Below are 13,439 nucleotides of genomic sequence, written 5' to 3'. Positions count from 1 at the left end.
TTTCACCCTTGTGAAGTAAACAGGATATAGTTCAAGTGAAAGGAAAAAATACAACTTTTGCACTAGTTATTGCAAAGATATTGAAATAGGTACATCGACCACACAGATTTATGCATAAATTATTCCAACTCATACAGAATCCCCAGTAAATGCACAGAGGACTGTCTGGTTTTGTGTGGATTTATATCTGTTAGGTAACTCAGAGATTTAAATACCAAGCCCAGCACTCAAGGATGTTACATAGATTTATGATTCTCCAGTGAAGACACCAGGTTCATAAAACAATGAATAGATTTCAAAGTAACATAACTGCTGGGTTTCAAGCAAACTCCTACTTCTTTCATCCATGAAAAAGCAAAGATTAGTCCACTATGTTTGGAGCAGCATATAATGATGGCAACTGTCATAAAATCTCAACGCCAGAAGATGATCTTTTAGTTCAACCTTCTGCGTGATACTTATAAGTTTTTTCTGCTGCAACTCTGCCTACAGTTTTCGAAACTATGCTTAGACCCTCCAACGGTGGGAACTCACTGCTTCTAAGGAATTACTGTTGATCTTTGGATGCCTTTGACTAGTTAAAAAATGCATCCTTACATTGATTCAAAATCTCTCCTGTAACTCCTCTGCATCTTGTCCTAGAGGCCCTACACAAAAGTCCTATGCCTCCTCCTCATTACAACCCTTCCGTACTTACCAGACAGCACTGAACTTCTCAGCCTTCCCTTCTACCTAATGATCCCCAATCTCATCAACCATCTCTCATGTTGTTTTTCTCCTCCCTCATCAACACTGAATTCTAGCCTAGAATCGGTGCAGAACTCTATGACTTAAAGAGAAAAACACTGAACATTCTCTGTCTCAATTTCCACATTGGCAAAATGGAAGTGCTACCTCAAAAATCTTCAAAGAGGATCAAATAAGAAAGACATGGAAGTCCTCTGAAAATTGAAAAGTGTTAATAAAAATAGAAAAAACAAATTTCTAAGGACCAGGAAACCTAAATTTCAATAAGCTGAAGACCACGGTATCCTAAGGAAAATCTCTTCAAAAAGTAGAAGAAAATAAAATTATTTTACTTTAGTGTAAATCAATGAAAAATTTCAACCAATCTGTTTTTCTGAAAAATCACTCCCCCACCTTGTTGGGCCTATTGATACACCCCAATTACATCCAAACTCAATCCTTTTAAAATCAACGAATTTTAATAAATGGAAAAGACATCACTGAATCGGAGAGGAATTGATGGCTTGTTCTCTGAAACTCAACTTTGTCCCATTCCTTTGGATGAAACAATGTTTTAACACTTTGTTAACAATCCCTTCTCCCCTCCCTGGCCCTCATAATCCTTCAAGGATTCCTCCATGCTTTCAGAATGAAATCTATATCCCTTTCTTTGTAGACCCAACGAATTCTCCCTCCTCATCTCTAGCTACTATCTCTCACTCCCTCTCTATTCCAAGCACACACTTATCTGGCCTTGTTCCTTCTTGTCCCGCCCACCCCTGTTCCTTTACACAAAGTTATATCCAAGGCTCTGAGGCCAATGCCCTACTTTATTCAGACAGCAGATTTTCTCACCATTCAAACCTTCAATCAAACATCCCCTTCTCCAGGATTTCACCTGAATCACTAAGATGGTCTGGGTTTCTTATTTCTATCATAGCACTTATTTCCTTATATTGAAATTGTCTGTTTACTTTTCCTCTTCCTCGCCAGACAGTAGAATCCCTGAAAGATGATGTGTATTTTATCCATCTTGGGGTAGTTAGTAACTAACACAGTGCCTTGCATAGAGTAGGGACTCACTATATGTTGAATGAATAAATTAATTAATATGCAGTAGAGAGAACACAAATATACAGGAAAGTGACCATCGATCCTGCCTGACCTTTACCAGAGTTCAGAACTAACTCCAAATCAATAAAGTATTTTTTCAGTAGTCGAAGTCAAACCTAGATGCTATTTCCCTACCCATTCCTGATCTCTAGAACCTCTTTATCATTTGCAAAGCACTTTCTACATATTCACCTACATTCCGCCATTTAATCATTAATGCCACCGCAAGACCGTGTTACTCAGCTGGGATTTAATGCAACAAGCTCAGCATGTCCACATGGTGTAGTAAGAGGAGCACCGGCCTTAAGAGTCAGACAAGCTGAGGCCCAGTCCTCATTCTGCCAGTTGACTACTGGTATGTTACTGGACAGACCTCCTATCCCATCAAAATGGCAGCTCCCTCTCCCACTTTGTCACTCTTGGTGAAGGTAAAGTGTCTTTTTCATACATTGTTGTCATTATTATCCAAGTTGGCAGTTGGAGATAAGCTAAATGATCCAGAAAGAGCACAAACTTTAGGGTAAGGTGGGCCTGGCTTTGACTCCTAGCTGTATCACATAATAGGCAGGGAATTTTGTGCCAGTTAATGAACCTCCCTGAGCCAGTTTTCTCATATATAGAGAGATACTAATGATTTTCTCTTGGGTTACTGTAAAGCTTAGATGAGATAAAGAGTATAAAAACATTTATAAATTTTTTAAGTGCCATATAAAATTGCTATTATTGTTGTTCTTGTTTGGCCAGGTTTAAGAATGACTTAGAACAATGTTTCTCAAAGTGCCCTGGGTGCCACATCATCACAAGAGTATTGAATAAGTTACCCTTAAAAAGTTATTGGTAACTGCACACACTAGCTTATTAAAGGCTCTGAGAAGTCCTGCTGGAGAGAGAGTTGTTTAACTCCATTTAACCTGCCATTTTCCAATTTATTTGAATAGGGAACACATGTTAGACCTTGTGGACTATCAAGCATGAGAAAAGCAGAAATGTTCTTTCACCAGGTCTTCTCCATGGGACTCTCATGATAGATATTCAGAAACAAAAACCAAAATAGTAAAACAGTAAAAGTACTCTCTATTCTACCATCCACTGACTCACTGACTTATTGTTTGCAATATGCCTACTTGCATTTAGAAGACAACCAAATATGTACATATCATACATACACAGGAAAAATTAAGGTAGAATTTTAAGAGTGAGTCATAAATTCTGAAGGAAGAAAGCATCTAGATATAATTGATCATCAGTATGAAAACTAAAAATTGTTCTGATGGGGCATTTGAGATTCCCCCTGGCTGAACTGCCCTCTTAGTAACTTCTGGAATCATATGAAATGAACAAGAAAAAAAAGTACTTATTCATTTGCAGGCACATTTCCTTTAAAGTCATAATTGCTCTTTTCACATGGTAGCGAAAGTTCACTTCATTATTTCAAATGGCTCTTTCTCAGAATCAACTCCTGTGACCTTAAAAGCTGCCATTAATTTCCCATTAGTAAACTTTAATTAAAATGAATATGTACCATTGCTTTCAGCAGTTGCATTTGTAATAAGTGTATAAATACATTCAAATCTTGCCCAAAATGTTTCAAATAGCTATTTCTGAACAAGCAAACACTTTGATGTTATTTCAAAGGCTTGTATCTACCAAAAGCTTTTAGAATCTTGCCCTTACCTAAAATAACTAGAATTTCATGGGAATACAAGGAAAAGTTACCAACCTAGCTAAAATCTATTTTATTGATCTTAAAAAGTAGCATGTTAAAACATGAATAATGACCTCTGAGCTTTGAACCAATCATTACCTTGGTGTTTCTGCAACCTTTGTGTATAGTGCATGGAAAAGAAAAGCTAGAAGAAGCAGAGGGATGCTCCTAATTTAAAGCATCCTAATGGCCTAAGATAACAGTCTGATACAATAATCTGAGATGAACTGCATTTCACCAGCTTATTATCTCAAAGATGCATCTGCTATGCAAAGTTCCATTCCAATATTCCACACTCGGAGAAGCTGAAACAATTCAGAATGCAACTGAATTCCATGAACTTTCTGATCCCTTTCCCATGTCCTACATTAGCCTAAAGTTTGTTTGTTCATTTGTTTAAACATACTTCATAAAGAGAAAGTGAGGCTGAGTCTTAGATCATACTTCCACCAAGTTACCCCACTAGCCTCCAAATATCTTAACTAGAGCCCAAGAACAGTTAGATAATTCAGACTTACATATGGAGCACATTATTCTGAAAATATACAAGTATCTGAAAATACTTTCAACAATACTTCCTCCCAGACAACCATGCATTAGCAGGAAAAACTTCAAAACCTCTAAGGAAAACATTGTAGAAATACTTGAGAAAGAGGGGTCATGTGTGACCACAGTTTCTCCAAGGGTTGGGTTGGTTAATGCATTTGTCGGACAGCCTGTGCTTTTCCTTCTGCATGCAACTGTCCTGAGATAACTAAATGTCATTTTTCCACTGGGAAAATGCTCGGTTTAGAAGGTCTAGTAAATACAACGATAATTAAAATTATTTTTTCAGTTCACACAATTTGATATGATATTGTTCAGAAGGTATCAATGGATAGTTCTTCAGTTAATATATTGAGAAGTGTTTGCATTATTTACATAAATGTAGACATTTTAAAGGTGATTAAAAATAAGTGATTTTCAAATCCTGCATAAAGTTTGCAAAAGTTAACAAATGGAATGCTAAGCTTCATTTTCCACATTATCAGATTAAAACTACTAATCATATGCACCTAGCCACTAAACAATTTCAGCAATTAACATAAACATTTGAGTTCTTCCTCAAACTTGAATAAGGGCATCAAGCTGTAAGTATTCATAATAGTCATTCATGGAACATAACAGCTATCACATTTAACTGATATTTCAAAGTCCTTTGAGTCCAAAACATAGAGTTTTCCAACATCAACTTGTCTGACTGCATATCATATACCCCTTTTCCAGAAAGTATCTGTTTGAAAAAAAAGTTTCACAGTTTGAAGGGTCACTGTCTATGGCAATGTTTACCCTGCTTTACAAAGCAGTGGTCCCAGGAAAGGTTGCAAAATAACCACATTTGCTCTTCTCAAGAAAAACACTACTGTTCACCACAAATAAAAGAAGTATTTAATCCCATTCCACAAATTCTCTGAGTCGTTTCCACATGGGATACCTCAGCAGAGTTAATGATTTCTAATGTCTTTATCACAAAGGTAACTACAAATGAAATTGAATTGGACACCGGCCTAGCAGCATATAGCCCCACATTGGTGCACTTATTAGGAAGTTTTCTCATTTTACTTAAACTACACACTTATTAAGTCATTGGAAACCCAAAAAGCTCTGGAAAGTTAACATCTAAGGGCTTCAATACAAAGAATTTTTGTAGGTGTAAAATATTGCTTCAAAAAGCTATTAAAAACACATAAAAGTTGGAGGAACCTATTTCTGAGAAAACTGTTTCATTATATTCCTAAATCTAGGCAGTGACTGCTCAAATGACAGCTCCCTCTGCCCAGCGAGTTTAGCCTTGTGTTCCAGTTTCTAAGTGGAAGTGATATCTGTGTAAAAAGACTTGGTAGATCAGATGACAAGCAGCAGAGCAACCAATGAAGATGCCAAGTACGATTAAAGTTTACAAGACGCACTACCCCTTTTCCAAGGGTTTTCAGTTGTGTGGGAATTCTGAATAGGGGGATAGTGCAAGATAATCAGAAAGTGCATCATAAAAGTAAGTCTGGGCCCCATAAAGTGTACTTACTCATATTTGGAGATAGATATAAATACAGATTATAGATAGAGATATAGGTATAGGTATTCTCCGAGAAAAAGACAAGCCATCTCCAATAGTGAGAATTACAAGGTGGGTACTTCGCAGCACTAAGAATTCCCATATAACTAGAATTAGCAACAGGGAACAAAAGAAGCCATCCAAATTGCAATATACACCTTTGAATTGAACATAATAAAAAAGGATTTTTAGAAGATGTGACAGGAATCCTCTCCTACTCACTGAGACGATATCACTAAAAATGGGGAGGGGGTAGCATATAAACATAGAGAAGCTAGTGAAGCAGAGTGGGAACACAGAAGGGATAGGTTGATCAAAACCACTTTGCTGCCTGTCCCTTGTTTCTCACTTCCCTCCCACCCTAGGTTGTGATCACAAATCTTAAAAATGCAAAGCCCAGTTTAAGAAAAAGAAGAAGAAAACTGAAAGAGTGTGCCTAGGGTTACTACCAGAGCAACGCTAAACAATTTCCGTGCAAAAGCAAAGCAGCGATGATGTAGTAGCAGCAGCAGAACTCCCTCTTCCCCACCCCTGATACGGTACCTCCAGATTTGCCCGAGCTGCAAGATGTGGATGAGTGACTGCAGGAGCCAGATGCAGAAGGAGCAGGACGCAGACCTGTGTTTGCCGCTGGCCCGGGTGGCCCCGCTACTGTTGCTGCCGCTGTTGGTGGCGGCGATGTTGCTCTTACTGGCGTTGGATGCTTGCCTTTGCGGCGTGGAAGGACGAGCCTCGCCTTCCGCGGCTGCAGACCCACTGCTGGCCACCGTCTTGCAATCGGCTCCAGGCTGCGGGCAGCTGGAGGCGGCTGTGGTCGTGGCGCTGTCCTCGGTGCTGAAATCGTGAACAAACCAGCGGAAGCTGAACACTTGCACCGAGAGCGAGCCGAGCACCACGAAGAAGAGCGTGAGCCCGAACCACCAGCGCTGGCCGCGCAAGTAGTAGTCCACGGCGAGCCAGATATCCGTGCCCACGTCCGCGAAGTACACGGCCACGGCGGCCAGGATCCAGAGGCAGTCCCACAGCGAGTAGCGCCGCTGCTCCCTGCCCAGGCGCAGGCACAGCGCCGCCGAGCCCGCCCCGCTGCCGCCCGGGCCGCCAACGCCGCCGCCCGGGCCGCCCAAGCCCCCGGAGCCGCCGCCCGAGCCGCCGCTCCCGGCGCAGCAGCAGCAGCAGCGCGAGCAGCCGCCGCCGTCCGGGCAGCAGCCGCCCCCGGCCGCCTCCTCGTCCTCGGCTCCCGACCCCGACGGCAAGCCCGGAGCCAATCCCTGCACCGAGCCCGAGTGGTCCGAATTCTGCAGCGGGGTGAACGCCACGTCGCTGCTCTTCTTCATTTTCAGCCTCCCGTCTGACTTAGCGGCCATGATGCCTCCAAACCGGAGGAGAGCCCTCCTTTATCTGACACCTTTCCCCGCTGTCTCCTCCTCCCGCCACCTCCTCGCCTCGCCCCGGCTTCCCTCCCTGGCGGCGCGGCTCCCCCTCCTCCCGCTCCTGCGCCGGCTCGCCCGCCGCCGCCCGCCGGGCTGGGCGCTGGGCCGGGCTAGCGGCGCGCCTGGGGCCGGCAGGAGCGCCGCCTGGCTGCCTGCGCGGAGCCAAGCTGCTCGCGGCGCCCCGCGCGCGCCCCTGCCAGCCGCCCGCGCTTCTCGCCGTCCCAGCCCCGCGGCTGCCGCCCGAGCTGCCGCCGCCGCCAGCAGCAGGAGCAGCAGCGGCCGCCGCGGCGCTCCTCGGACCTGCACATTCCTCTCCTCCCCTCGCGCGCGCTCCCTCCTCCCGCTTCCTCTCCTCCACCAGCTGACTCCGAGGGAGAGGATGACCTCATCCCTTCTCTTCCAGCTGCCGCCGCTCCCACCCCGGCTCGGGAGGGGCGAGAGAGGAGGAGGGCCCCGGAGGAGGGGCCGGGACCAAGACGCGCGGCTGCAGTGGGGGTGGGCGGCCGGCCGGTCCCGGGGGCCGAGAGCGGCGGCCGAGAGGCCGGAGGGGGACGGTCGAGGGCCCCAGCCCACGGGATTTCGGGGAAAGCTGGGTGGATTTTATGACACAGGGGGAGGGGCAGGAGGGCGCAGAGAGGAGGGATCCCGGCGTCCAGCCCTCGCGGAGGTCGAAGAGTGGGAACGGGCGGGTGTGGCGGTAGCGAGGACAGGGAGCGCAGGCCTCTTTGTATTCCGTTCTGATCTGCGGGTACCTGGAGAAGGGCTAGAGCTGGCGACGGTTGGGAAACGGGGTTTTAACTCGGACGCCTGGGCCCCGAACGCTGGCAGCGGCAGTGGGTGTGCCCGGCCTTGGAAGAGTTGGGGAGGGAGACGGCGTGCAGGGCCCGCAAAGGCACCGAGCGGAGCGCAGAACCGCTAGCCCAGAGTGCTGCGGAGAGTGGGCGGCTCCGCGGGGAGCCCCAGCCCGCGCCCTCGGGGGAAGGAACGAGCCAGAGTTCTCGGGTGGGCGGGAGCGCCCGGCTCCCGGAGGTGAGGAGGCGGCCCGGGCATCCTCCGTGGTCCAGGTCCACGCCGCCCGGTCAGCACGCCCCACGCGCTCTCAGCGGCGGGAAGCAGCGGAGCCACGGGGAGCGGCAGGCCCGGAGGCTGCCTTCGACCGTCTCTTCCCGCGGGTGGGAAACGCAGCACCCCAGGCAGCGGCTCGCAGCGCCGCGGGGCTGCTGGGCGGGGCCGGCAACAGCGGGAAACTGAGTACCGGCCGGCAGGTGGGGAGCGGCAGAGCCGCGAGCTGGCGCCACCTCCCCTACTCCAAAACAAGAATTACCTTCTCTTAAAGCTACAGGAGTTACGGACTTGATGTGTGGTCCCACAACTCCAGAAACGACTCGAATAAATTAAATCCGTGATCGAAGCGGTTCACCAAATTAGATATAAAGAGGATATAGGATACTTGGGCACTTGAAAAAATTCTTAAATACCCAATACATATAGGATCCTTTTTTTCTTTCTTTTTTTTATTATGTTATGTTAATCACCATACATTACATCATTAGTTTTTGATGTAGTGTTCCTAGATTCATTGTTTGCGTTTAACACCCAGTGCTCCATTCAGTACGTGCCCTCTTTAATACCCATGGGGGGATGGGTTAGCCTGGTGATGGGTATTAAAGAGGATCCTCATTTTTTTTTTAACAAGAAAATTTAGTCTGATTTGTCTCACCTAACTTTTGCAGTATAAGAGACCGAGGGTGTAATTCTTTAATTACACTGTGACTCACATGTTTTAAGACCAGAGGGAAGTGAGGCAACACGTGTTACACTGCCATTAGGAGCACCAGTTGTGGTCTTCTAAATCTGGAGGCAAAACATAACACCTTCCCCTCCTTCCCTGTTGTAGACACAGGCTCAGTTTGAACCAGTGTATGTGCCATTCTTAATTAGTAGCATCATGAAGTAGAACTGCACAAGAATTTCTGCATGTAGAAATAGCCACCCCAGATATCTGGTGCTAAAGCTGCTGTTTTAGCACCAGCCTGAACAAAGTGTAATTCTTCGCCACCCCTGGATGCGTCCTCCTTCATTCCTACAGATTGGTGCCCTGCGTGCTGCCTTACTTGGCTTTTCCTGACTGTGTGGCAGGAGGGTGTCGGGCCATAGAGCCCATAAACATGACGTGGCATGGACAGATCCAGTATCTCCAGCAAAAGTCATGGCCAAGTGATGAATAAAGGTCAGTGCAGTACCACTGAGCCAGTTAGAATGCCAGGCAAAGGGTGTATTTTTAAAACTAGCTTTAAACTTGGGTCCTCTTGGAGTAAGAAAATTCCTTTTAGAATAGTACTCTGGTACTATTTGCCCAGGGTCCAAATCTAAGATTTCATCTCCAGGGCACTACAGCTGATCTCGCTGTGTACCAAACCATTGGGGAGAGGTATGATTTCTTAGGTGACCGGGTCCTAGGTGATGGAGTGTATTCTAGGTCAAATGCAGTGCCTTAAAAATGTGCCAGGTGTGAAAAGGCCCTGCAGAATATCTGAGGTTCTAAAGGCCTGGAGCTGACTGAAGGTTCCTTTAGAGCAGGGATATTTCTTATTCCTCCAGTAACTGTGCACAGCACCTGCACAGACTATTTGCTCAATAAATTATAGTTGAATGAATGCATGAATTTATAGAAAGAACATTCCACAACAGAAAGAATGCCACATTCTGTACTAACTATGTTCCCATGGAAACATAGGAATTAGACTTATCCTGTTAGGTTCTAAAAAAGAAATAACTAGTAATGGTTTCCTTAATAATACATTAATTCAAAACTGTCTAGACTCTTTAAAGTTTCTGTCTAAACCATCACTGGAAAGTGATGGTAGGAGGAGTATTCAAGTAGGAGATCAGAGGATGATCTCCTTCACATCCAGGCTCTCCTACTTACTGGCCCCAGGATCTGGGCAAATTGCTTAATACACAAGATTAATAGGAGGATTAGATGAGATAATGCGTATTCTGGGCTTTGTATGCAATATTGTTCTCAAGAGTCTCTAATCCCATAAGTCTATTATTCACATCTCAGGATGTGGATTTTAATATCACCTGCTCTGTCATAATCACTGCACCTGTCAAGGAAGAGGGACATAATGGTTAAGCACTCAAGAGTTCAGACTCAGACAGAGGTGTCCTTGGGCGTGTTATTTAACCTACCTGGCTCTCATGTTCATCATTTGTAAAATAGGGATGACAACAGTCTCTAGTATCCACAGTGGTGGCCAGGAATAAATTAAATGATACAGGTAAACTGACACTGTGTCCAGCCCATTCGAACACTAAATACACAATAATCTGTTAATATTATTGTTTCTTCCACCCCCTCATGTTTTCTTGTCTAACTCAAAAATTTTATGTTCAGTTTGTTCACTCTCCCTAAAATGAGATTTCCTCAAAACGCTGTCCTTGGACCACCTGCATCAGAATCAGTTGGTTTTTGGTAAGGTTTCCTGGTCTATCAGAACTGTAATCTCTCCTTCGATGATCTTGTCTTCCATTTTATCTCAGAGGTTCACTTCCATTGTCATAATCTAACCCGGGGCATTACCCAATTGCAAGCATCATCTCCATCACAAGTATCCCGCTATGATTAATCGCTCCTAAATGGTTAACTCACTCCCTCCAGGACCCTTGGATTAAATTCCACTGCATTTTCATGCCCTTTAACCGATGTGGCCCTCACCTTTTCTCTTACATTGCTGAACTTTCATGGTCAGCCACCATTAGCCCTGCCTCAAACACATCTTCATCCCTGACATCCCTCCTACTTGACGAAACACCAAGCCTATTTATACTCCACTGACTGTGGATCTGAGCCCCTGCAACTGGCCATGGCTGGAGGAAGGATGCAGCCACACTGAGTGAGCTCCTTTTAGATCCATCACGGGAAGACTGCAGTGGACCCCAGGCCTGTTCAGCCTTACATCATGTCTTCCTCATCCTTTTTCTCTTCTATTCTTCTAAAGGATTATTTCTTTTCTTATTTTCCCCTCTCAAACTTTATTTTTAAATATTTGATTTATTGGGGCACCTGGGTGGCTGGTTACGCATCTGCCTTTGGCTCAGGTCATGATCCCAGGGTCCTGGGATGGACTCCTGCATGGGGCTCCCTGCTCAGCGGTAAGACTGCTTCTCCCTCTCCTGCTCCCCCTGCTTGTGTTCCCTCTCACTGTCTCTCTCTCTGTCTGAGGGAGAGAGAGCAGAGCAAGAGAGAGCATGAACCTGGTGAGGGGCAGAGTGGGAGGGAGAAGCAGACTCCCCGCTGAGCAGGGAGTCAGATGCCAGGACCCTGAGATCATGACCCAAAGCCTAAGGCAGACACTTAACCAACTGAGCCACCCAGGCACCCCCCTTCTCAAATTTTAAATACCTCCTTCCCCTTACTTTCAGCTGGTGCTTCCCATTTCACTGAGAAAAATGAAGCAATCAGAACAGAATGCACAAAGCTTTCAGTACCTCCTGCCCCCCACTAACCTCTGTACCCACATACTCAGCTTCCAGCCTGTAAGAGGAAACCCCACTTGCTCACCAGCTCCCATCCCCTCTCACTGCTCACCCCTCTCACAATTCACGGCTAATTTCAACAATCATGGGTTTTCCCTCTGCTGGAACACCCCAATCAGCCTACAAACATGCTGTTATTTATCCACTAGTTAAAAAACAAACAAAACAACAAACAAACACACAAACAGAAACCCACCAAAACTTCTTTTGATTCCAGTGCCCTTTTAGCCACCAAGAAATCCCCCTACCAGGCTTTCACACAGTTTCTCTAGAGTTGCCTAGGCTGGCTTTCTTCAATTCCTTTTCTACCCTCTTGCACTCACTCAGATACACCCAGAACCACTCAGATACACCCAGAACTGCCCCAGTGAAACTGCCCTCACTAAGTGCGCACCACCATCTCTACTTTACTAAACGTCCCACTTCTCATCTTACTCGGGACCTTCGGCAGCATTGACCTAGTTGACCACTCACTCCCTGTTCACGGAAATATGTTCTCCACTTGTCTTCACTATACCACACACTTGTTTTTTTTTTCCATCCAAAAGCCTGCTTCTCTGCTAATTCTGGGTCCTTTGATAATTCTCTCTCATTTCCTCCATCTTTAAATAGGCTCAGTCCTCAAATCTTTCTCTGTGTACTCTTGCTCCCTCGATAATTTCATGAAATCTTCTGTTTTAAAATACCATCTATATGGTGATAACTCCCATATTTATTTCTCCAGGCTGGATATGCCTGAACCCCAGAATACACCAAACAGCTTTCTTAACGTCTGTACTCGGATGCCTAATGGACATCTCAAATTTAAATGGTCTGAAATTGCACTTCAAATCCTCCCTCATCCTTCAAAATCTGTTTCTCCTTCCTCATTTCAGTTAATGGCAACTCTTTCCTTTTGTTTCTCAAACCAAAAAAATGTAGAGTCATCTTTGGCCACTTTTTTCTCTTAGGCCTTATGTCTCATCTGCCAGAAAATACTTTTTGGCTCTACGTTCAAAATGTATTTTTATTTGACCATTTCTTACCATCTTCCTTGATGCCACTCTGATATGATTCACAATTATCTCCCCCATGGATTCTTGCCTCCCTACTGGGCTTCCTGTTTGTTCCCCTGCGGCCCTATAATCAACACAACAGTCCAAGTCATCCTTCCCTAAGCAAGACAGATCATGTTATTCATCTACTCAATCAGGGTCAGCAACAAAATTTGTGAGGCCCAGTACAAAATGACCCTGGCGAGGGGCAAGGAAGCCAATCTCCTTTCCCACGAACCTCTGTTTCAACCCACAGTGGACAAACAATCCTCAAGAGATTGCAGCCTTCACACTGAGACATACTCAGTACCTGGATCCTGGATGGGCGAGACACCCCTGCTGAAGGCTCCTAAGGCTGCCAGCTCAAGAAGGGGAAGGCTATCACCTTGCCTCGCCCTGAAACGCCATGGAGCACCCACCTGGCCCCAATCCTCCCCACTTCTGTGCCTAGGGCTCCACTAAAGGTGGAGGACAATGGTGATGGGACACAGGGGAGAGTGTGGAGGGGGAGGTCAGTCACGGCTAGAGCACCAGGAGGTGGCAAATAGGTAGCAGAGGATCCATCCAAGGGAAGCAGGGAGGTGGAAACAGAACCATTGATGAGCTAAGGCTCCAAGTCTTTGGCACGTGTTTCATCGTCCCATCAGAATTCACTTACAAGACACAGATTCAAAGAGTAAACATTGGCAAATGCAATGCATTGAAGTGTTAGGCCCTTCTAAGCATGGACCCCCATGCACCTACACTGGTCACACACTAATGACGCTGGCCCTGGCTTATCTTCATCCAACATCTTC

At 45.6% G+C, this 13,439-nt stretch overlaps 1 protein-coding gene across 2 annotated transcripts in view; it reads right to left on the bottom strand.

Annotated features, from left to right (window-relative positions):
* Window positions 1-7,062, bottom strand: part of XKR4 (XK related 4) — a 417,069-nt gene extending 410,007 nt beyond the window's left edge. For both annotated transcript variants that reach the window (XR_014144174.1, XM_081816001.1), the window contains exon 1: window positions 6,180-7,062. Coding sequence is in view for 1 of the 2 variants with exons in the window: in XM_081816001.1 (XP_081672127.1) it covers window positions 6,180-7,000 (821 nt within the window). In the remaining variant the exon portion in view is untranslated. The remainder of the gene's footprint in view (window positions 1-6,179) is intronic.
* Between the last annotated feature and the right edge of the window lie 6,377 nt (window positions 7,063-13,439).

Source organism: Leptonychotes weddellii, chromosome 4 (assembly GCF_054177405.1).
Source record: "Leptonychotes weddellii isolate Sample4059 chromosome 4, ASM5417740v2, whole genome shotgun sequence".
NCBI lineage: Eukaryota > Metazoa > Chordata > Mammalia > Carnivora > Phocidae > Leptonychotes > Leptonychotes weddellii.
The sequence above is the reverse complement of the archived record's forward strand: the minus strand, read 5'-3'. Positions and strand labels throughout refer to the sequence as shown.